This window comes from Panthera pardus, unplaced genomic scaffold (assembly GCF_024362965.1).
Source record: "Panthera pardus isolate Hobbes unplaced genomic scaffold, ASM2436296v1 HiC_scaffold_1, whole genome shotgun sequence".
Lineage (NCBI taxonomy): Eukaryota > Metazoa > Chordata > Mammalia > Carnivora > Felidae > Panthera > Panthera pardus.
Genome location: NW_026526654.1, coordinates 65,928,959 through 65,953,416, shown reverse-complemented (window position 1 = coordinate 65,953,416; position 24,458 = coordinate 65,928,959). Strand labels below are relative to the sequence as shown.

General features: G+C 48.5%; 1 protein-coding gene across 1 annotated transcript in view; it reads left to right on the top strand.

The window, feature by feature from the left end:
* Positions 1–24,458, top strand: part of ERICH6B (glutamate rich 6B) — a 69,866-nt gene that overhangs the window by 18,999 nt on the left and 26,409 nt on the right. The window contains exons 4-6 of the mRNA XM_053903235.1: positions 9,122–9,297; positions 20,270–20,358; positions 24,026–24,162. Of these exons, the coding sequence (XP_053759210.1) occupies positions 9,122–9,297; positions 20,270–20,358; positions 24,026–24,162 (402 nt within the window). The remainder of the gene's footprint in view (positions 1–9,121; positions 9,298–20,269; positions 20,359–24,025; positions 24,163–24,458) is intronic.

Genomic DNA, 24,458 nt, shown 5'->3' with positions numbered 1-24,458 from the left:
ACTTTGGTTATACCCTCACCAGGCTTTATAAAGTGTTTGTAACCTACTTTTTTAAGGTACATTTATTTATATATTTATATATTGCAATCACACATAAATATATACTTCTAGGAATATCATTTCATGTTATTAAATTTTCTCCAAAATCATTTTAATAGCTGCATTGCACTGGATTGTATTTGCAAGCCGTAATATTTTCAATCGATTCCCTATTATTATTAATCATTCATTTCTACTCATTACGTTTGTTTTCCAAACAGCATTTTGAGAAACATCCTTAGAGCTCAATTTTATCAATGACCTCCAATTACTTCCTAGAATACATCCCACAATCTGTTGCTAGGTCAAAAGACACTAGTATGCTTCTCAGGGTACCCAGTAGGTCCCCGGAAGGCATCATCTTACTCTGCCGGTGAGTATTTAACTCTGGAGTGATTTCTCTCATCCTGGGGCTGACATTTTTCCAACACGGTTCCCGCAACTGGCACCTGTTCCTTAAACTGGGCTTTATTATTTGGCCCTGGCCTCCCTGTGCCGTTGCTGGCAGCGGCTGATACGCACTTTCTCGCGGGCCTGCGCGGGGCCTTCCCTTGCTGACGTGACTGCTTGGCCTTATATATCCAACCACGTTCAGAAAGCTAAACATCCAGGTCTTCTGCATCATCTTACTGTTGACCTAGAAATAGAACTACATTATTTTTCTGGATCTGGTTCCGTTACCCACTGCAAGCACCTCAGGCAGCTTGATTTTGTGTTTTGTTTTCTGGGTTTTTTGTTTTTTTGGTTTCTTGTTTGTTTGTTTGTTTTGGGGGGCGGGGGATTGGCAGCTTCAACTTTTAATTTTTTTTTTTTTAATTTTTTTTTTTTTAACGTTTATTTTTGAGACAGTGAGAGACAGAGCGTGAACAGGGGAGGGGCAGAGAGAGAGGGAGACACAGAATCTGAAACAGGCTCCAGGCTCTGAGCAGTCAGCACAGAGCCCGACGTGGGGCTCGAACTCACGGACCATGAGATCACGACCTGAGCCAAAGTCAGATGCTTAACCGACCGAGCCACCCAGGCGCCCCGGCAGCTTCAAGTTTTAAATCCCAGTCTGATTACACACAGCCCGCATCCAAAACCTGGGTGTTCTCAGCAGCCACACAGGCATTTTTGCCTTTACATCCCCCTTCACCAAATCAGATGCCACATCCTAGATTCCTGCTACCCCCGAAGAAATTTAGTTAGGGCACTGGAGAGATAATTCTCTATTGCTGGGCAACTCTCTTTTGTGTGTGCCTCTCTCCCTCTCGGAATCCTAATATCCCTGCTGTTCAAATACCAGGTGTAATTCCAGTATTGAAAAATAGCATTCAGACCATTTCTTTTGCACAGTATGAATCAAGCATTCTTAACATGTCCCCTGTATGCACTGGGCCTTTGTAAATATATTACCCACTGGAGTAGGACAAATACAATGTTGTCAAGTGAATGGAACTGTGTATAAAGCAAAAGCTTTGAAAATAAATGCCCTGCTAGCAAAATTTGGAGAGGCACTGCAAAACTGTAGAGGAATGTTAAATGCCTTGAAAGGCACATGGAAGAATGTTTTGGTCTATGAAAACCCAGGGTACTGCGCCAGGCTGCACAAAACAGGTTACATTAAAAAGGGTCTACAACAGGATTTGGAACTTTTCGAAAGAATTTACATCAATATTTCCTTATGTGGAATATTCTACCAATACCTTTAAGATATAAATTGGCTTAGCCCTTGGCACAAGAATGCCTTCCAGACCCATAGCAAATGCTCCGTAAATGCAAATTGAATCGAGCTTAATGTCGTTTGTTTCATAAAGTCAAACACACACGCACGCGTATGCACATACACACACATGCACACACCAGCATTTGTCCTTTAAGATATTTTTATAAATTCATTGGCACCTATAAAATGAGCCCTGGAAATGACAAAACGGGCTCCCCTCTCTTAGGCTGATGGATTAATTACTAGAGACTAGTGCTGGAGCACTATGTTGAGAAAGATTCTGAGGCCCCATTTCGCCCAAGAGGATGGAGAAGCCAGGGTGCCATTTATTTGTCTATCTGGTGGTAGATCACAAAGAACACCGTCTTCTTCCTCTCTCAGGAGCTTCATTGCCTAGGCTGGCATGTCAGATCTCTCCCACTTATTAGTGCGTGAACTTGGGCAAGTCACTGAAGCCCTCTGTGTGCTGGGTTTCTTAACTATCAATTAGGAGTAACAACAGACATACCTTATAGGATATCTGTGAAGATTAAAGGGATTAAATCATGTAAAGCATTATGAACTCTGCCGGGCACATAGCATCGGAAGCCTAGGCAAGTGTTAGCTCCTTTTACTATTACTATTCGTGTATTGTGTTATGTTCCATTACTCTCCTACCATTGACTTGTGAAGGGTAATTTATACTCTCCCCACCACACACCCCACCCACTCAACTTGTGAAGTGGACTTAACACAAAGAGAAGATGCAATGGATCGGGGTGTGGGAGGGATCTGTGCCCCCCACCTAACTACTCTGCAGGCTGGTCAATTTCAGAGACTCCCATTGCCCTGGATAAATCAGGGTAGGGTCATACAACCTGTACCCTCCTCTCTTCTTTAAAGAAATAATTTTCCCCATGGCCTGTGGGGGAAATCCAATAAAATTAGACGAGCAACTTGAATATAAACGCGGCATCAATTGCCACCGAATAATCAATAGCTCCGTGTGACTGATCGCCCCAAGAGGTTCCACGGAGGTTTCGTAAACCGTGGGTGTCCACGCTGCAGGTGTGATGTCAGGGTCAGATGATTCAGCACATGGTGGGGCCGCCCTTGACCTTGGGCATATCACTTAACTTTCTCTAAGTTTCAGTTTGCCTGTACGTAAAACTACCTTTCTTCACAGTGTGGTTGCAAAATGTAAGTGGAAAAGTCTATCTGAAAATGCTTTGAAAGCTCTCCCACCTCCATTGTGAGGTGCAAAAATGCTCTTCTGATCTCACGTGGGCGGGAGGTGCTAGAAGGAAGTGCCATCTATGTTACTATCATGCCATCGTAGAACAAGAAACCGTTCCATAATGAGGCCCCATTTGGTTTTTTTAGAACCCCAGAACTTCCTGAAGATGCATTCTGCTCGGTGGCAAATAATACCGTAGAGCTGTCGCAGTATATTAATTTTGATTCATAATGTTTTTGCCCAATTGTATTTTGATACGCGGAATCTGCCGGATTTGATTTTCTTTACCCTCGCTGCCCCCACCCCCTCTCCCACAGCTCCAGATGCCGTTTGGCCCACATGCTGTTATCATTCAGTGGCCATTTCCAGTTAAGAGTTGATGCCCCAACAACCCTTTCCAACAGGGTACCCAGCAGTGTTCTGTGTACTGAAGGAGAAAGGTTTGCAATATATTGATAAGGCAGGGACGGGAGAGCCAGCCAATTTGTCAGGCAGGAAACTTCACAGATGGTGACAGAGCTTTGCAACCAGCCTGCCTTGAGTTGGAACTGGTGAGGGAGTTGCTGAGCCCCAAGGCCAGTCGCTCACAGCCTCCACTCTGCTCCGGAACAAACGGCATCACTTTCTGTACGTGTCTCTCTATGTGTCTTGCCCAAGGTCAGGAGCACAGTGCAGTGGCATTGGCGTGTGTTGTATATTTCACGATCTTTGTCCCCTTAACTTCTCCCAGCCATTATTTGTCTCCACTTTGCAAATGCAGAACCTGGAGTCAGAGAGAGGGTAGGTGACTACTCCACGGTCACGGGAAGCCATTAAAGGAACCAGGACAGGCTCCCAAGGCTTCTCTTCTCTTCCTCTTGTAATCACCTCTGTCTTTTCTCCTTTCCTTCCTCCTTTCATTCTTTGTTTTGGCTTTTTAATAACTTATGTGCATATTGTAATTTTAGGAGAATGGCATTAACAAAAATAAAATCTACTTTTGTTTATTTATTTGTTTGTTTGCTTTTGAGAGAGAGAAAGCACTCAAGCGAGGGAGAGAGAGAGAATCCCAACCAGGCACCATGCTCAGTGCAGACGCCAAGGCGGGACTCAATCCCACGACCTGAGATCAAGACCTGAGCTGAAATCAAGAGTCAGGTGCTCGACCAACTGAGCCACTCAGGCGCCCCTTGCTTTTGTTCATTTTTTTTAATTGAAAACTTGGAAAGCAGAGAGCAGCAAAACATTGTCCACTCTACCAACATTCAAATATAAATAGAGCTGATTCACTTTTTAGTGATTCTCATTCTGTCCTTCCACTCTTATTTCTTCTCTATTTGGTGGTGGTGGTGCTCCTTGTTTTGCAGTTTTGTTTTCACTGTTTTAAACACACGGTACGTGCAACTTTGTATTTTACTTTTGTAACCGTGTCGTGACTTGAACATTTGCCCATGTCGATTGGTTTTTGCAGACATCATTTTAACATCCAAGTAATATTCCTCAATAATACTCTGTCTCATGGGTAAACTGTGGGTAAGGAAAAGCGTTGAACATCGAAGTTCCAGACTTCAAATTCTGGTTCTTATCTCTTTCCTCCTTCCATTCTACCGGTCTCTATTATGAGAATTGGTGGCATATTTTATCCCAGTTGTGCACGAAATTCCTAACATATCATTCCAGGCAAATGGGTAATTAAATGACACAAACAGCCTCTTTGACATTAAAACTAAATTGTAAAATATTTATATTTTAAGATTAAAATATTAACATGTATATTAATTAATATTTATGTTATGTTTAATACTCGTATTAAAATATTAAATAAAAAATATTTAATACTCGTATTAAAATAAAATATTAATATTAAAATTAAAATATTAAAATATTCTGAACCTCAGTTACCTCTTCTGTACAGATAGCCTTCACCTCGGGACAGAAGGAGGCCTGGTAACCTGAAGATTAACAAAGCAAACTTGAATTTCCAAAATCCATGCTTTCATGAACATTATCTTCTTGAGTTCTCCTTGACTTTATGAAATTTAACGTTGTAATTTCTAAAGGAAACCATTAAGAGAGACAATACTAACGACAAGTAAAAATAGAAAAATTCTACAAATCGGGGCCTCTCCACCCCAAACCTAGCATCACATACTTGACAGCACTTTTTTTTTTAAATGTTTTATTTATTTTTAAGACAGAGACAGAGCATGAGCGGGGAGGGGCAGAGAGAGAGAGGGAGACACAGAATCCGAAGCGGGTTGCAGGCTCTGAGCTGTCAGCACAGAGCCCGACACGGGGCTCGAACTCACGAACTGTGAGATCATGACCTGAGCCGGAGTCGGACGCTCAACCGACTGAGCCACCCGGGCACCCCGACCACACATTTTTAAATAAGAAAAAAAAAAAAAAAAAAAAAAAAAAGATGCCTTCTTTTTTTTCAATATTGTCCTGTTCTTTTTCCAATAGAATTCAATATGATGTATTCATGGAAAAACCTGCCTGTCCTTACAAGGTAATAGTTTTCTTTTTGGATAAATCAGATGGAAATTCGTGCTTAGGGATGCTGCTTCTGGAGCCTTTGCGTCCCGAAGCCGGGGAGCAGGGGGGTGGGGTGGCAGTGCAGGGGACACGCCCCCTGGAGAAGGAGGGGTTGCGGTGGAGGGACGGGGGTCTTGGGGAGTCACACAGAAAGGACCTCCCACCACTGCCTTCTGCCACTCGGCCACTCACAGGGTGAGAGACAGTTCCCAAGGTCCGATTCCTGGATGCCCAGCACTACAGAGAGGAAAGGGCAGGAGCCATCTGAGTCCGCAGACAAGGTCTCAACCTGGGAGAGGTGGCAAGGGGCTTGCGGCCGTGCTCACCGTAAACACAATGTCCAAAAGAGAGTTGCCATCTGCCTCGTTCAGGCATGTCAATGCCTCCTTCTATGCGCTCAGCTCTGCAGAAACCAAGGTGGGGGGTACCCCCGACTTCCCACTCACAGGCCTTGTCCTTGTGTCTCCTCCCCCACAATCCCTCCCCAAAGGATGATTGGGGGGAGGCGGGGGGACATTTGTGTCCACCGGTGAAGTGGGTTGGCATTAGATACAAAGAAAGCACGAGGCCAGTTCGGTTATGGTGAGACGCAGGAAGGAGACCCTTGCTGCTCCGCATTTGGAGCCCACAGGTTACAACTTGAGGGCTACCCCTCAGCCCCGCGAGCCCGCCGGGTCCTGCGCTCCAGGCTGCACACTGCGGGAGGCTGAGCACCGGTGGGTCTGACGGCCTCGCCTCCACTGAAGCAACACCTCAAAGGGAGGGGCTCTTCCGAGGCCCCTTCACCTCCATTGCTGATACCCACAGCGTGTTAAGCAATGTGGCAGGGACCACTGGAAAGGCTGTGACTGGAACAGGGACTCGAGCACCAGGCTGCTTGGGTGCGAATGTCAGCGGCTCCACCCAGCCCGCTGTGTGCCCCAGGGCAGCCACGTAATCTCCTGCGGCCCCAGACTCTTCCTTCATAAAATGGGGACAGTAAGAATTTCAGCCGTATGAGGCTATGGTCGGGATGAAAGGAGTAGTAACTCACAGGGCTCCCTGAGAACCGTGCCCAGTTCACACGACGTGTTCAGTAAGCGCTGTGGCTCGTTGTCATTCCTGGCCTGCCCTCCAGGAGCCACCGCATGGAAACTTAGCACGCCTGCGACAAGAGTCATGATTCCTGGTCAGCTTTGACCTAACCGTATGTACCCTTCCAGCCCTTTATTCATATTCCAGCTGAGTGGCTTTCCTGTCACCGAGGAGTGCATGAGGATCAGAGGGGCCCTGGGGCCTCACCTGTGTCTGTCACACGCTTTTTGGCTTGGCTCCCAGAGTCCAGGTCTGGGCCATGGGTGCTCAGAGAGCCCCTGGCTTTTCCTGGCACAAGGTTGCTGAGACACTGAAACTGTGCAAACCACTTCAGGCAGGACGTGTTACGCTCATATGTGTTTGTTAAGGCAGGGGGTGGAAAAGGAAGCAGGTTCAGGTTCAGCAGCGTTTCGTGGGTCCCTGATAAACAGGAAGGCTCCCTCTCCCACTTCTACACGCATGCCCTGAATGTCCCCCACCCCGTGCACACCAGGCCCCTCCCCCACTCTGAAACAGCTGACCACGCAGGCCCGCAACCATCCACGCTCCCCAGGATCCAGGATCCATGGCTCTTCCTGAGCCCTTCCACCGCAGACGGGGCAGGGAGCTGGCGTTTGGCTCAGGAGGCCAGAACCCCAGCCCCGCCTCCACAGGTGCCCCAGAGACCCTGCACCGTCCCAGCCCAAGGCAGGTGTGGCAGGCAGGGAGGATGTTGAGTAAATGTACATGGCGAGGGCAATGACCAGATAGGGCCACCGTTACCTTACGTATAACCCCCCCATCGTGTTTGGCTGCTTTGACTCCTCAGAGTCCTTTCATGGGGACTTGCATTACCTCTCGGGGTCACCAGGGAGTGAGACAGGACAGGCATCATCCCGCTAAAAAGATAAAGCCCAGGAGAGTCTCCTGATCTGGCCTTGAGGCCCGGAACAGGGCAAGGGTTGACACTTGCCTGAAGAGCTTACCTATGTCCACCAGCTCTCGATCCCTGTGGTCACCTGATCTAGGATCTGCCATCTTGCCACTTGACCCCACTGCTCCTTTTTTTTTTTTTTTTTTTTTTTTTTTTTTTTATTTTTTTTTTTTTGGGGGACAGAGAGAGACAGAGCATGAACGGGGGAGGGGCAGAGAGAGAGGGAGACACAGAATCGGAAACAGGCTCCAGGCTCCGAGCCATCAGCCCAGAGCCCGACGCGGGGCTTGAACTCACGGACCGCGAGATCGTGACCTGGCTGAAGTCGGATGCCCAACTGACTGCGCCACCCAGGCGCCCCAGCCCACTGCTCCTTTTTAATGGCGCATCCTGAGAACACAGCCACTTTGCCCTAGCCGCAGGCTGGCACAGACCCAGGCCTTCCCACGGGCCCCTTGGAAGTGAAACGAGATCTGTCTGTAGCTCCCACAGGCACTGAGCCTCCCGGGTACAGCAAGTGGCCTCCTCCCCTCTCCCTCAACCTCTTCACCCCCCCCCAGCCTCAGAATGCAGCCCCCTCCCCGTCCCCCTCTGCGTAGGGGAACCCTGACCCACACAGGGAACAGGCCTGTCGCTGAAGGGCCACCAAACCCAGTAAGAACCTTCTGGGACCTTACCTCCCCAGTAAGAACAACAGCAGCTAAGACCACGTTGCCCACTGTCGTCTCGTCTCGTCCCCACCGGTGGGGACCTATGAGGGAGGTATGATTATCAGAAAGGTGCAGAAGCTGAAGCACAGAGAAGTTAAGTAGGTTACCCAAAGTTACTCCACAATCGTGCAAGAGCCAAGATTTAAGCTCGGGTCGTTTGACACCGAAGTCCGTGCTTTGTCTACCAACCCCAGTCGCCACCCACTTGGGTTGGCGTTGTCCCTCACGCTTGTCTCTGCCATTCGACCGGTTTACATGAGGTGACCTCAGGGCTGAAATACCCCCAAAGACCCCTCTCGTCCCTTTGAATTATGGGGTTTTGTTCCCACTTAAAAGCCAGAGATTCCCGAGGAAGAACACAGCTGTGGTGTTTTGGGGTTGCCCCTTTTGATACTAAGCTGTCAAATGGCAGGATCTCTGCCTCACAGCCACTGCTCTGTCAGCAGGCCCTGTGGAAACCTTTCTCCATAATGGCGGTATCTGTGGTGGGCAGACTAGAGGGGACAGGCCTCAGGGCTTGATTTTAGGCTGCAGGATCTACTTTGGTATTTCTTCCCACTCTTTCTGAGGCAGCAGTGAGGCAGAAAGGGCCACTGAAATGGGCAGGGTCATAACGAGGAAGGACAGAGAATGTTCTGCAACACTAGAGTGTCAGTAATGGAAGCCTGGCCCATTGGCCTTTGAAGGCATCCGTAGAGACTTCTACTCCAAACAAAGCAGCAGTTGGCGACGTGGGGCTACGCCGCCCGGAATGGCTCATGGGCCTATTTACCACCATCTACAAGCTGGTCCCTCTCAACCTGCGACATCCACCATCTGGGACGGGCAGAGTCTGCAGGAGACGGAGGGTAGCACCCCACCCCCACTTTCCCAGCAGGCCATAGAACCCAGTGCCTGCCCGGACCCCTGTGTGGAAGTTGACCCGCCCCTGTGCTCCCTTCTGACAGGGAACCCGCTCAGGGGACCACCTTCTACGCCGCCCCTCCTTTCATCTCTGAATTGTCCCACGAGTCTCCATACCATGATGCGATGCCTTCCACATCCTCCGTGCAGCAAGATGGAGAACTTCTGGCCTGGCATGACGAGAGCACGCAGACAGAATGGATCTATGAGACTAAGTTGGGTAAGGGGAACTGCCCCCTGCTGGCCATCACACAGGGGGCTGGAGGGGGCATACATTCCGTGCGTGCGAAAGAGCGGGGCTCCCGCATTGCCTCTCATGCTAATGACAGATATTTCTTCCCGTGCCATTCGATATGGTACTTTAGGGAAAAAGTTAAACTCCTCTACTAGCCCTGCCACCCCCATCCTCCAGCCCAGACCCCCCTCAGAGAAAGAGCATCAGCAAAGCGCTAGAACAAATACCTTTTTCAATCTTCCCCTCTCTTTTCATTAGCCTTCCTGTTCCCGTTCTACGTGAACACAGGCCCTATTTCCCTCGGGGACACAGGCCATTACCTTCCCAGATTACAGACTGGTTCCTCGGGGTGATGGGCTGTATCCAGATGATCACGTGGACAGTGGCAAATGGGATTCTGTCTCAGCAGGCAGGCAAAGCCAGCCCGGATTCAGAACCAGCCAAAATCATCGGCAGCGTGAACTTTTGTAGCCACAGCCTGGAGAGACTCCAGAGACAGTTTGGCAAGATTGCGTTGAGAATCTTAATCCTCTACCCAATTAAGCCCAAAGTCCCCTCACTCTAGGATCCTGGGACGGCACACTGAATAGCATTTCTTGCCGTTATTAATAATTTAAATCCCGCCTTCGTGAGATTGATCCATCACGGGTTCACAGATTTATTTCACATCTGTAGTCATGGCAGCGGTAAATTAGATTCCCCCATCACCGCCCCCCCCTTCCCTGCCTGCATCCGTGCCTGCTATATTTTGTAGCTCGAATGTGGTTAAATGAAATTAAGAGCCAGAAACCCTATGAGGGAGGGGGGAGAGGCAGAGGGCAGGGCCACGCAGGCCAGGAGCCCAGTGGCGCGGGCAGCCCAGGCAGGATGAAGAGTATGTTATGGGCTAAATCAGTTCGTGTGGGACTTCGGTCAGCACGTGAGCTCCGAGGGAGCCCTGAGAACTGGAACCATTTCAAAGTCAATAAGCATGACAGCTGGGGAGAATCTGAGCATTTATCTAAATATTCATAAGCAGGATTCTTAAAGTCATTTACTGGGTAATAGCCTGTAAAGGGCCAGTGCTAAGCTTGAAAGGATGTGGGAGGGAAGAAAGAAGATAGAAGAAGGCTGGGGGGAGGGAAGGGGGGCACCAAAGCCTGTCCTTATAGCTGTGGACCCACCTCCAGAGAGAGAGAGCCTCCTGCCGTCATTGTTTTATCTGACGTGTTCATTCATGATCCTTTCGGTCCCTAAGCTTAATTTACAGAGCTAGTCATGTCTGTGTCTAATTTAGGTCTGAAGCACTCTGCATATTTGGTCTGTAGGGGCACGTTTTGCAGCTAAGTATCTTTTTAACACTGAGTTCTTTACAGCCAGCATATGTTTGGTGTTTATTAAAAGTCTAGCCACCCACGGGAAGTGCCTGCTGATCAAATATTGTGACATGGGTGGCTTGGGCCAAAGATGTGCTCTGGGTTGGAGGCTCTAAGCCAGGACCAGGGACACACCCAGGTTCCTGCAGTTACGTGAAGAGGTTGAAACACAAGGAACAGCAGGCAATTCTCTAAAATTTGTGGAGGTTTTTCTTTCCCCTTCTGCCTTGGATTTGCAAGCCATCCTTTGGAGAGCACGGCTAACAGTTGGGCCAAATGTGCCTATAACATGTACATGATTATGTCTGGGCAATGGGATGGGGCAAACCGATGGCAAAGATACTTCCTTCTGAAGTGAAAGAGTTGTAAGAGAAAGTGACGGTGTGCAGGAAAAAAACAAGAAGTACGGAGGTCCAGGAAGGTGCAAGGGCTCAAACCCACGTCAAGAGGAGAGAGAGGAAAGTGACACAGGGAAAATGATGCGTGGGTGACGGGATGGGGCCCATGCCATGAAGGAAAGCCAGTCCTTCTGCAGCTGGAGTACAGAACACTAAGGACTGCCAAGGAGGCAAGACACAAAAAAGAATCTGCTTTCAGCCCGGAGCAGGAGCCACCCACCCACTTGTTGGAGAAACACAGACATTCAAGACAAAAACAAGCCAAAACGCTGGCTGTGTAGGGCTGAGGGCCAGTGGGAACAGCAGAGGTGAGAGCAGGCATCGATAATGCGATTCCTCCGGGTCCGGGACTGTGCATCCCTGTCCCAGATTTCCTGTAAAGATGCAGACTTCCAGCCTTATCAGGATCCCTGTGTGCATTCTTAACAACATCCCCAGAGGATTCATAGGCACGGGAACACTGGAGAACCAGAGAACCTCAAGTGGAGGATAAATTTCACGGGGGCTAGGTTCCTCTTTTTAAAGCATTTGTAAGTTATGGGATTGTTCAACCCCCGCGGGCCAGAAACAGCATTTTACATGGCAAGGCCCTTCTCAACAAATAAGACTTTGAACCGAATGTGGAGGGAAAACACCCAGATAAATCCTTGAAACCTATTACTACGGAGAGTGGCAGTCTGATACTGAAGCTAACAGTCTGATACTGATACACAGTCTGATACTGTGCTAACGGCACAAGAAATGCCTCATGACGTATGTAAGGAAGTGTTCCGAGGGAGGACCAGAAAGGCTATTGATGGCCTCAGGTGTCTACCTATCCAGGCACAGAGCAGGATCGTAAAGAACTGCAGAAGTTCTAACACAGAGCATTATGCCCATGGCTGTAAAAATCCTCAAGACTTAGTGCCTGGCACATAGTAAGCCTGTGTGAATATACTGTAAATATTTGTTAAATACTTGCAAAATTGTTGTTGAATCCTCACCTGATTCAGGACCAGATATGGTGATAGGAGGGTGTATCCTACTCCCCAAAAAAGTCTTGGTAGGAAGGGGGCTCCGTATAGAAAGATGTATATACAAAGAGATACTGTCCGTATAGGAATGTGGGTGGGGATAAACAGAGGGAGGAAGGGCTGTCAGTGGAGTTTACTTCAAGCCACCTGGCCGGATGGAGAAGACGGTTGGAAAACTCCGCAAAGTGCAGACCAGTGCCGTTTCCTCCAGTAGACTCAGATTTTGAAAGATCACACGTAGAGGCAAAAAAGATGAGAAGGTTACCTGCGATAAAGGTAGGAAAATGGCTCAAACTTAAGAATAGTGCCAGGAGAGCTGAAGCCCAGGACAAACTTATTCTTCCCAAAAAGTCGTTGTTGTCACCATCCTCCTCACCACCACCATCATCATCATCATCATGCAGGCAGCCACAAAAAAAGAGGGTCCTTTTAAAATATGATTAGGGTTGGGAGCCTGGGTGGCTCAGTCAGTTAAGCCTCCAACTTCAGCTCAGGTCATGATCTCACAGCTTGTGAGTTCGAGCCCCGCATCAGGCTCTGTGCTGACAGCTCAGAGCCTGGAACCTGCTTTGGATTCTGTGTCTCCCTCTCTCTCCGCCCTTCCCCCACTTGCGCTCTTTCTCTCTCTCTCACACACAAAAAAAATAAACGTTAAAGGTTTTTTAGAAATAAATAAAATATGATTGGGGCAAGAAGATGATCAAGGTAAACAGGGACACTGTTTATAGTGCAATTCGGAGGAACGAGTCAGAGAAAGTCAGGTTCTTTGCTATTTAATTTTGACTTCTCTAAGAAGGAAAAGTGATCTCTGGATTGAAATAGATGCCACAAAATTAGGCAAGAAATAGCAGAAACCAAGGGCTGGTGAAAAGATCAGAAGGGAACGATAACTCCGTGTCCTGACCGGGATAAAACATACACCAGAATATCTATAGAGCGAGAGTGGCTTAATCACATGTATGGTTTTTGAGGAAATGGGAAATGAGTCTGTGCGACCAACCCGGGGCAAAAATACTGAGAGCAAAATGGTCACAAGAAACCAGCATAGGCTAAGGACAAATCAAGGTCCCTTCTTGACGAAGTTAGTAGATCGGGGGAACTGTGGTAACCCAGTAGGCCCACGTTCCACAAGGGGGTTCATTTGCAAAGCCTTCCTGCTATTCCGTGGACGAGATGGAGAGGTGTCAGGTAGATGCTAATGGAAAATGATAGAATGAGAAGTGTCGAATAACCACCGCAGAGATACTGTTTAAGGATCAGAGTCAACCCAGTTTCTAGTGGGGAGCCACAGGGCTCGGGACATTTTAGCACAGACCTGGATACGGACGGAGGAGGGATATTTATATTTGCAGACGACCTGAAGCTGTTGGTTGATGGGGATAATGCAATCAGATTCTAAACAATCCTGACAGGCGGAAACATTGACCCGGGACTAGCTACATAAAGTGCAGCGCTAACTTAGAGCGGATCCTGCTTTGAAGCCCACAGAAACGGTAGGATGGGAAAGTACAAAGTACAAAGTACAAGTACAAAGGCCTGTTAGGGGTAGACACTTTACTCATCCACAAGTTTAAGAAGTCAGTGGTATGACTGATGTGAGTGCTGGAAAAGTTAGCGTAACCAAATACGGTTAAAAGATGATACAAACGGAAATCAGTCCTGCTTTAGCCAGCCCTGGGACAGCTGTTCAGCGTGAGGACTGCCACGCCGCATGAGAGTTGGACGCAGACTCGGAGGAGAGAGTGGCGTTAGGCAGACTCAGAGGCTGCGTCATCCGCAGACGTGTTGGCACCAAGGGGGTGGCAAGCCTGGAAGGGGGGTGGCAAGCCTGGAAGACACGTGGCTCTGAGAGAGGATAACTGCCTTCAAGCATCGATGCTCTCCGCACAAGGACGAGGTCTGACTCTGCCTGTGCGCTGAAGGGCTAGAGTAGGAATACGTTCAAAAAAAAAAAAAAAAAAATCCCTAACAGAGCTATGCCACAGTGGGATGAGTTTTCTTCTTTTTTATTTGATTTTTTTACATTTTTAAAAAAAATTTTTTTTTTAACGTTTATTTATTTTTGAGACAGAGAGAGACAGAGCATGAACAGGGGAGGGTCAGAGAGAGAGGGAGGCACAGAATCGGAAGCAGGCTCCAGGCCCTGAGCTGTCCACACAGAGCCCGACGCGGGGCTCGAACTCACGAACTGCGAGATCATGACCTGAGCCGAAGTCGGCCGCTTAACCGACTGAGCCACCCAGGCACCCCTATTTTTTTTTATTTTTAATGACGTTGAATTTATTAATAGTTTCCTTTATAAGTTACAATTTTTATCTTGTTGAAGGAGTTCTTCAACTCAAAAACAACAGTTCTTCTCCAGTATTTTCTCTTTTTTTCCCTTTTTTTAATGAATATAATTTATTGTCAAATTGACTTACCTACAACACCCAGTGCTCATCCCAACAAGTGCCCTCCCCAATGCCCATCACCCATTTCCCCCTCTCTCACCCACTCCATCAACCCTCAGTTTGTTCTCTGTATTTAAGAGTCTCTTCTGGTTTCCCTCCCTCCCTCTCTGTTTGTAACTATTTTTCTCCCTTCCCTTCCCCCATGGTCTTCTGTTCAGTTTCTCAAGATCCACATATGAGCGAAAATATATGATATCTGTCTTTCTCTGACTGACTTATTTTACTCAGCATAATACCTTTCAGTTCCATCCATGTTGCTATAAATGGGAAGATTTCATTCTTTTTCATTGCCAAGTAGTATTCCATTGTATATATAAACCACATCTTCTTTATCCATTCATCAGCTGATGGCCATTTGGGCTCTTTCCATAATTTGGCTATGGTTGAAAGCGCTGCTATAAACATTGGGAGCGGCTAAAATGAACAAACCAGGAAACTACAGACGCCGACGAGGATGCGGAGAAACGGGAACCCTCTTGCACTGCTGGTGGGAATGCAAACTGGTGCAGCCGCTCTGGAAACCAGTGTGGAGGTTCCTCAGAAAGCGAAAAATAGAACTACCCTACGACCCAGCAATAGCACTGCTAGGAATTTACCCAAGTGCCACAGGAGTGCTGATGCATCGGGGCATGGGATGAGTCTTCTTAAAAGCTGGAGAGGTCCTTGACTGCAGAGGGCTCAGCCTCAGCTAAAGGACTGATAGTCACGGATGCTGCATGGGTGCGGGAGGCTTGCATCCTGACCCCTTGGCCCAGGCTCGAATCCTGACACCCCCGGGGGCAGGCAGAGCAGTTTGCCTCTGCTTTTTGACCACTAGGCTGCTAGCCTCTGCTGTGCACACATAGGACTTACATACAGGACGCGTGTGTGTGCATGCATGGGTATAGGGATAGGAAGAGGGAGAGGTGAGGAGGGCACAAAAAGGAATAGGGACTACAAGATCCCGCCAGACATAAAATAACGATAACCAAGAACTTACAAAAGTCCTCAGAAAATACAGTAGCCTCCCATTGCGTATCTTAGCGGATCGTACTAGATAGCCCCCTTGTGTCCCAGCCAGCTCCCATCGAACACTCCTCAGAGAGCAACAGGAGGGCAGACATGCCCACTTCCCGTAGTGACACGCATACCCCATACATTTCCACGTGGCTTTGGAGCGACTTGGAACTCCAAAATCTCCCCCCATACTCTTCTGTCTATCCTGAGGATCCTAACTGGCCCTGTGGTGACCAGAGGAGAAGGCCACAGAGGGGCTACGTGTCCCGACCCCTGGTTCTCCGCAGTCCTGGATAAGTTAGCGGAACTAAAGAGGAGGAGGAGAGGCAGGGGGTGCCACCAGTGCCCTCCAATCTGCTCGTCCCCTCTCGCGATCAGCCTTGGGCATCGAGGAAGAACTTCGGGCCCTAAATGTCTAATATGGACCCCTCGGAAAGTGGGAGTTTAAAATCGCTAACGGCCACCTTCTCCTGTCTCTCAACAGCACCTGCAAAATCCAAATCAAAACTAAAACTCTCCACAACCACACTAACCACTGCGAAGTCAGATTTGGAAGGTATTGAAATCTTATGATCTTACGATGATTTTAAATGACTTGTAGAAGTTAACAAATCCATCCACAAGAAGGTAAGAATAACAGGATGTGCGTGCCCCGGCCAAAGAGAGACCTCCTTTGACCTTTTAGGATACAGCGATCTTACCTAAGGCCAGTGGCCAAGGCATTATTTCTAGGGCTTGGTGCCAGGCTCAGGGACCAAGGAAGAAACAGAGCCAAAGGGTACAGTGCTTTTAAATTTGAATGAGAATTGAATTTTGAAAAGGGAGGTGAGGGTATTTACCACTGGAATTGGAAGGAAAGATAATAGGTTACCCCTACGCAGTTTTTTCCGCGACATTTACTGTATACCTACCGACACTTATTTGTTCACCTACTGCGTACTGGGCAGGATATAAGATGGACAAAACCATCACAACCTCTGACAGACAGTGGCCACGCTTGCAGTGAACGTAGCAGAGCATGTAGAGTTGTTGAATCGCTACGTTGTGCACCTGTTCCTCCAGGAGCTCAGTGTGCCCGTGAAAAGAAAAAAATGACACCTTCTCAGAATTTAAATTCTGGTGGGCGGGATGAAATGTGAACAGAGGGAGGGGAATCACTATTTGTCGAACGTCAGCAACAGGCCTCAAACTGTCAAAGACTGTGGAAGCCACTTACCCCAAAACCCACGACCTCCACTCTGGTCTCCCCCAGCTATTTGGGACGTGCTTTTTAAACTGATTCCCTCAGGGACCCAAAGGTCCAGACAAGTTCACCATACCACATCCTATCAATAATTGTTGCTACTCTTTTTCAGTGTGTGCTACCCCTGACGTGGCTCATGAGGAGGAAAGTGGTAAGCGCCCGGCATAATATATCCAAAGATCCCTGCTCCCCGCAGAGTGTCCTGGGCTGTGGGGTGGAGCCCCGGGAGGGTGGGGCCCTTGCTGGTCCAGCTTGCACCAAGTCCTTGAGAGGACCCGGGGCCGTGCTGGGCACATGGCCTCTGAACTTGGATGGGTTTCCGTGTCCTTTCCTGAAGAGGAGGAATAGAATGAGAAACAGAGAGAGGGTCTCTGGAGCAAGACGGAATGACCTGGGAGAGAAGTTCATCCCTTACTCAGGAGCCCCACATTTCAAGAGGGTCTAGCTGGCTGCCGGCATCCCCGAGGGCTGGGCAGCAGGGCTTGACAAGGACGCAAGGGCCCGTCCAAATAGACATATCCAATGGCACCTTGGTAGGGAATAAACTGGAGCCCCCACAAATGGTGCCTTGAAACACGTTCATTCTTTATTAAGGAGGGCTTAATAGGAGGAATCCTATGAAGGGGAAGGACAGGAGGGAATCCTGATGGTGGCAAAATCCCCACTGACACCTCCCACCCTCACACCCAAAGCAAAGCCCCACAATTAACCAGGCCCATCCTATTAGAAACAATTTAGGGACTATAGTATCTTGTCTTTCAACATGGTAGGGGCTGAGGGGGAGATTAAGTCTGGGACACACAGGTGGCTTATCAAACAAACTCTCAGACTCTAGACAATGTATCCCACCCACTACCCAACCCCCCCCCCCCCCCACCCAGAAGGGTACCGATCAATAGAATTGTCTTCATCTTAATCCATTTCCAGGGAGGGTTTAGAGCTGTGCTGCTCAAACTTTAATGGACAGAACGATCACTGAGGATCTTGTTAAAATGCAGATTCCGGCTCAGTAGGTCTGAGGTCCTATATTTCTCGCAAGCTCCCAGCAGCAGCTACTGCTACTAATCCATCGGCCCCACTTCGAGGAGCAAAGTTTGAGAACAGCTTATAGACTTGTGCCCTTAGCAATCACCAGACGAGCCAATCCCTCAACCCACCTGTCGAGAATAAAAAGGAACTTAGTACAGGAAAGGTGGAGGAGGTGAAGGCAGGACAAAGTTGCCTCTGTTGCCTGTTTATCAGCAGAGCTAGGTTGCCCATTTTTCAGAGCCGGCCCCACGGCTCATGCTTCACTGCTTCCTCTCTCCCTTTCCTCATCCACAATGAGGGGATCTGCCCTGCAGGGGCGGCTCAAACATCTCTCCCGAATTCGGGAACTATGGTTCCGGCAGGAAAAGCCATTAGAAGAGAGGCACTGATTGGATGGAGAAAAAATTAAGATCTGTGCTTAATCGGCTCCAGAGAGGACACAGTCTGCTTTAGGGAATCCTGTGTGCCTGGCATCTACCAACGTCAGCCCCGCTCCTCTGTGCTGCCCTGAAGACGAGCCTGACACAGAAGAGGGGACCAGAGAGCCAAGGGGCTGGGTGACAGGTTGCAAGTAGCCCGTAGGGCCACCGCTCAAGGGCCTGACACTTCCCCCGCCCCCACCAACCCTCCCATAGGGCCTCACAGGAGGAGATGAGCAGCTCACCAGAACAAAGGTAGAGGTAGACAGAAATCCCCAAAGGGAAAGTTAATTAGGCACTAGGCATAAAGCTTTTCCTTCTCGTTCAGCCCCAGTTGTGGCTGTTGCCGCACAACTGCTGAGCTTGTCTTGACATGGAGACAGCGCCCGTTGACGTTGGTACGGTTAATTATTATGTTGAATCGAACCCTTCAGAAGGCTGTCGTTCGGCATTCAGGACTGCCAAGCCACCTTCTTCCCGCGATAAACACCTAGTTCTGTTTCCCTCAAAGGAGTTCATTTGCATTATTCCATAAAGCCTATTCAAATGGGGAATCACAAATGATGGGGACTTGCTAAGCTATTTGGGCGAGAGCCAGGCTCTCACTCTCAATCTAGGGCGGGCGCATACTCGAAGAATCTTCCACGGGAGGCACCTCCTGCCACTCCGTCTCTCCAGACGCGTTCTCCCAGGTCCTCCACATCCGCTCTCCAGTGACCACCACAAGGAGCCTCCCCCTCAGAGCTTGCTGGAACTCCCATGGATTGTTGCTGGGTGTTCCCAAATGGCTTTTCAAAACGTTTCTCGGCCATTTCCGTGGCAGCCAGTGTGGATGCACAAGGCGTTTCTGGAATCGAGCAGAGAGGCCCCCGGGCCTGGTGTCGGTAAAGGCAGGTCCAGCTGAGTGGGGGCTCTCTATCCCAACAGAGTTTTTATTACTGAACCCAAACTGGGAAGAAGTGCAAGGTAAACGCGTGCAGAGATCACGGAGAATCTTCTCCATCCCCAAAGAGACACAAAATCGGACACAATAAGTCAGCCCTGCACCAACCTGGTGGATTTTCAGGGCTCTCTGGGTCGGCCGGCTTCAAGGAGCTGCTGTCATCCTGAAGCTGAGAAAACAGGCCCCAGTAATTTCCCTGGGGGCTCAATTACCGTCTGAGAGCCCGTCCCTGAGCGCCCCCCCTCAAGAGCCACACCTTCCCAGGAGCAGGAGATGGGGCCCAAGATGTAATTATCAATTCCTTGATTCAATTTGCACCCCGTCGACCCTGGAGGCTCTAAGCCCCTCTCCTGGCCCAGGCTGTACCTGACCTTGAGAACAAAGGCATTTTCTCTCTGCTTTTTATACGCTCATAGGCTCGAGAATATATCTCTTATGCTTTAATTCGCGATTAGGAGCCGTACATACGTCTGGAAATCGGCAATTTTTTTACAACACTGGCAGGAGTTAGGAATATTCCTCAGGATTTCCAAGAGGAAATCACACTCAGAATAGATCTCTCCCAGAATAAAATCTAAAATTCTTCCCATAGCCTATAAGGTCCTCTGTGGGCTGGTCTTGTAACCCCTTCCCCGCTCCCCTATTTCCACTCCCACTACCTTCCATATTCACCCCTTTCCAGGTATACAGTGCCTCTTACAGTTTGTCAGTTATGTCAGCCACACTCCCACATACTGTCACCTCAGGGCCTTTGCACCTGCTAGCCCCCTGCCAGGAATGTTCTTTCCCAGCTATCTGCCTGCTTGTCCGCTGCCTTACTTCATTCAGGACTCACTCAAATGTCACTGTGTCAGGTGAACCTTCACCAGCCGCTCGTAACACACACTTTCTAAAGTCAGCCACTGAAACTGACCCTTTTATTCCTATTTTATTAACATCTCCCAGCTGAACTTTAGGAAAGTTGATGAGTTTACCTAAAGCCTTATTGATGATGCATGCATTTTTATTTAAAAGGGCAAAATGCCGTAACTCTGTTTCCTTTTGGTTTTGGTTTTGTTGTGGCTGTTTTTCCAAATGCCTTCGCTTCTGCTGTGCCCTCCAAAATCAAAAGCCGTGGAGTTTGTTTCCAAAGAGAGCTTTTGGGACGATTTATTAAATGAACCCACGAACTCAGTGGAAACTGAGAGCTACGATAACAAGGTAAGTCAGATAAAAACTCAAGCCCACCTTCCTCCAGATGTTGGAGCAGTGTGGCCCCAGGCCAGCGGGGAACTGCCTCTTGGTGCTGGGATTCATTGCTTCGTTCCATTGTTAGCATAGCCCAAAGGAGCTTTTCTTAAAACAGATGAAAATTTAAATGCCACACATTAAATCAAAGTGGGTCAGAAGAAAACCAAAGGTAACCCTCCATGGCCCTACTTTCAGAGCCCTATTGATAATATAATCACATTCCAGAACCCGTTGAAAGGTGGCAAAGCCCAAAATAAAACATTCAATTTATCTAGATATCAAGGCAAATCAGTCTTTGTCGAAACCTCAATAAAAATGACGTTAAATTCTAGAAAGATGGAATAGATGTACTTTTCCCACTTACTACAGCTTAAAACCCTAGATGGTATATAAAAAACAAATAGAAGAAGCCTCTGAAGGACTCTTAAGTATAGAGAACAAACAGGGGTTTGCTGGAGGGGTGGTGGGAGGGAGGATGGGCTAAATGGGTGAGGGGCATTAAGGAATCTACTCCTGAAATCATTGACGCACTATATCCTAACTTGGATGTAAATTAAAAAATAAACAAATTATTAAAAAAAGAAAAGAAAAGAAGCCTCTCAAGGGTGGAGAAAAGAAAAGGGTGGAGAGGGGCACCTGGCGGTTCAGTCGGTTGAGCATCCGACCTCAGCTCAGGTCATAATCTTGCGATTCGTGGGTTCAGGCCCCGCGTCGAGCTCTGTGCTGACAGCTCAGAGCCTGGAGCCTACTTCAGATTCTGGGTCTCCCTCTCTCTCTGCCCCTCTCCTCCTTGCTCTCTCTCTCTCTCTCTCTCTCTCAAAAATAAAATAAACATTAAAAAAAATTGAAGGGTGGAGAGCGATCAGACTGGCTAGTAACCTCGTGACCCAAGGGATGACATGGTGGGGAGTTTCCTGAGTTCTCTTTTTGCTTCGTATATCCCTGGTGATTACGTGCTGAAAGACAGCAACTCAGAAACCCCAACAAGCAGGCCTGCTGTCTCTGACCAAAGGACGAGGGACGGGGCAGCCTCGCAGGACAGACACTGAGACAACAGCCTGTGCCATGCAGGCTAACACCGCAGCAGCTCGCGGCAGCTAGCCTTCCCCACGTCCTGCCACCATGACCCCTCAGAGGGACACAGAACCGGCCCCCCAGAGTCCATGGATGTCCCTTCCCCAGCTGGACCCCATAACCAGAGAGGAGATGGGAAGTCGCAATAGTTTGAATAAGCCTTACATCTACAGTATGCGGTGTCCTCTTCCCTGCATGAATATTTTACCTGCTGGTGCAAGCTCGTGGCTCTAATTTCCTGTGTCTACTTACATCTAAGATTTACACGCTGATTCAGGTGGAAACATTATTATGCATCCTTTCCATTACAGCGAAGAAAGTTTCTCAGGACTGTAGGTACTAACGACAATCACAGGACCGAAATTTTGTGTCCCTGGAACTCAAAATTAAGCCAATATATTCTTCTGAATTTACAATAGAAAAGGTAGAAAGATTTTTTTTCAGCAAGAGTTGGAATCTGAATTGTTTTAATTAGAAACTTAAATTGCTCAGAGCCCTTCAGCACCCCTGTCCGCTGAGGTGTGCCGTACGGGATGGAGCTGCAGTCTGAGGCACAGGGGAGGCACCTGCCGGGAAGTTGTGCACAGCACACGGGGGAGGCCCCGTGTGACAGGTGCACTGTACCATGCCCACCCCCACCCAGCCCCAGACACTGGCCTCCTCACCATAGGCAGCCGAGCAACGTCACTGGAGGCAGAGGTGGACAGGCGGGGCCAGAGCAGGACAGAAAGAATGGCGTAAACGCCACATGGTACCTGTAGCTGAAAGACTTGTCCGTGTGGACTTTTGAGGCCCCTTTTGGGGGAATCCCGGAAACCACTGGGGTACAAACTAAAGAGAGGGCGCTAAGTCCTTCTATTTGGATAGGGGCTCTCATACTTTGGCTATTCTGACAGCTCGGCTCCCTTTGCTGCTTTTAGTTCACGATCCACGCTTGTTTTAATTCTGTGACATCCCCACGCCTCACAAACCTTGCTGTGCAAATGTTTTCGGTCGCGGGAACCAGAGATTCACCCAGGAGAGGTCTCTGGGCATGGAGAACTCAACACTGGGGTACTTGATACACCTGCCATGGTGAGGAGGCTAGCTCTACTCTACAGGCAGGGGAAGCAAATGAGACAGACCTCTAAGAAGTCACGTGTGCTGGCTAAATCGAGTAGGGTGGCACAGCCTGGACGGGACGAGAACTTCAACGAGGCCCACCCCGTGGGTCTGTTGTCGGGTGGGCCACAGCGGGCACCGTGGTTTCTGGGGAACAAAACTCAGAATCCAAAGACGATGGGGAGAGATCACTGGCCCAGGCAAATAGGAAATCACTCCATCCCAAGGGAAGAATTGTCAACAATGAGGAATTTAGAGGCAGCCATATTGGTGCCACGGGCCTTAACCTCTACCTGCTCAGAAGCAGACTCCGGTTTTAAGAGATAAACTGAGGCCTACAAAACATTTTAAGCGTTTACTTGAGCATATGTCGATTCAAATTGTGTACCACCAAATCGGAAGTGGTTAGGAAGTGCTCTGCTGGCGGGAGCTGGGGAGAGCCCATTTGGCCACTTGCGATTGGTGGTCCTTAGGTTTCGATTCATAACATTGAGGCATTTTATAGGCTTAGATTTTGGCTGGCTTACCTAGGCCCCATGACACGAGAGCCACCCACCTCTGTGTAATAGCCTGCTTGGTTAGCTAACTCAACACCCCCAGTTGGAGAGGAGCTGCGGAGTCTGGGACCTGAGGCACCCCAGCCTGCCCCCCAACCTGGAAAAACCCAGCCAACCACAAGCTACATTCTTAAATTTGTCCCAGCTCACACACAACTTTGGATATGTCGGTCTTCCGCTTACCAGAGGAGGCTAATACGTTAACGGCATACGGTACGTTATCGGATGTTGAACAGCCATAATAGGCCTCAACCTCAACCTCACGTCGTGAGCAGGGCGACGTGAAAGCTTCACGGGTATTAGAATCACAGATTTGGGATAGATTGGTCAAATTTACAAAACAAAAAGGCAGCTTGAAACATCATTACTTTGGAAGAATCTCTAAAGGCAGAATTGGCCGCTACTATAACGTGTTAGGCGTTAGGTGCTACCCCGCTTTCCTGAAGACTGCCATCCTTCACAGTGAGGCAACCACTAGGAGCTTGGCCTTTCCTGCAACTCAGAAAGCCTGGTATGCTCTTAAATCATGGAAGCATTTTTAGGCTCTATAACCGTCTCCACATTTGGGAAATGGAGTCTTTTATGCTCTGAAAAGATTTATTGCCATGCTTCTGTTAAAAAATTAATAATAATATTACATATTATATATATTTTATATATGTGTGTGTATATATATATGTAGAGAGAGAGAGAGAGAGAGCAAATGGGGGATTGAGGAGTATGAGAATAATGGAAATAGTCTTTAAAACAAATCTTACTGGCCACCCTACTGTTCCCAGGGTTTGTGTTTTCCTACTACCATGTTGAAATCTCACCAGGCACTTCGGGGAGTCCGAAAAGTACTTAATTATAGTAAGCCATTAATCCTCCTTTTCTGGGTATTTCATTCTATGTTCCTTTTGTAGGTTCTCAACAGCTCCTATCAGGTAGTGTTTAGGACCATGCTCAAAGAAATGGCTGCTCGCCAAGAACTGGAAGAGGATATTGACATCCCCCTGACTGGGGTTCTGGAGAGTGAAACCAGGAGGAAACTGGGAATTCTGTAAGTGGCTGGAGAGATCAAGCTATTGGTCAGCGGGTTCAGGTAGGCCTGCGGTGGCAGCCCGGAAAGCATAAACTGGGCCACCAGAGAAAAGACCAAGGCCAGGGCCAGGCAGTTCCCCTGAGCCAAAGAGCAAGCACAGAAGCAAGAGAAGGTCAGGGGCAGGTAGACAGAATGATGTGGTTGCCACCAAGAGCAAGGAAATCTACGAGCACGGGAGGTACAGGATAGGATCAAAGGCTGGCAGTGACAGAGGTTGGAGACCCAGGGCAGGACAAGTCTTGGAGGTACCATGA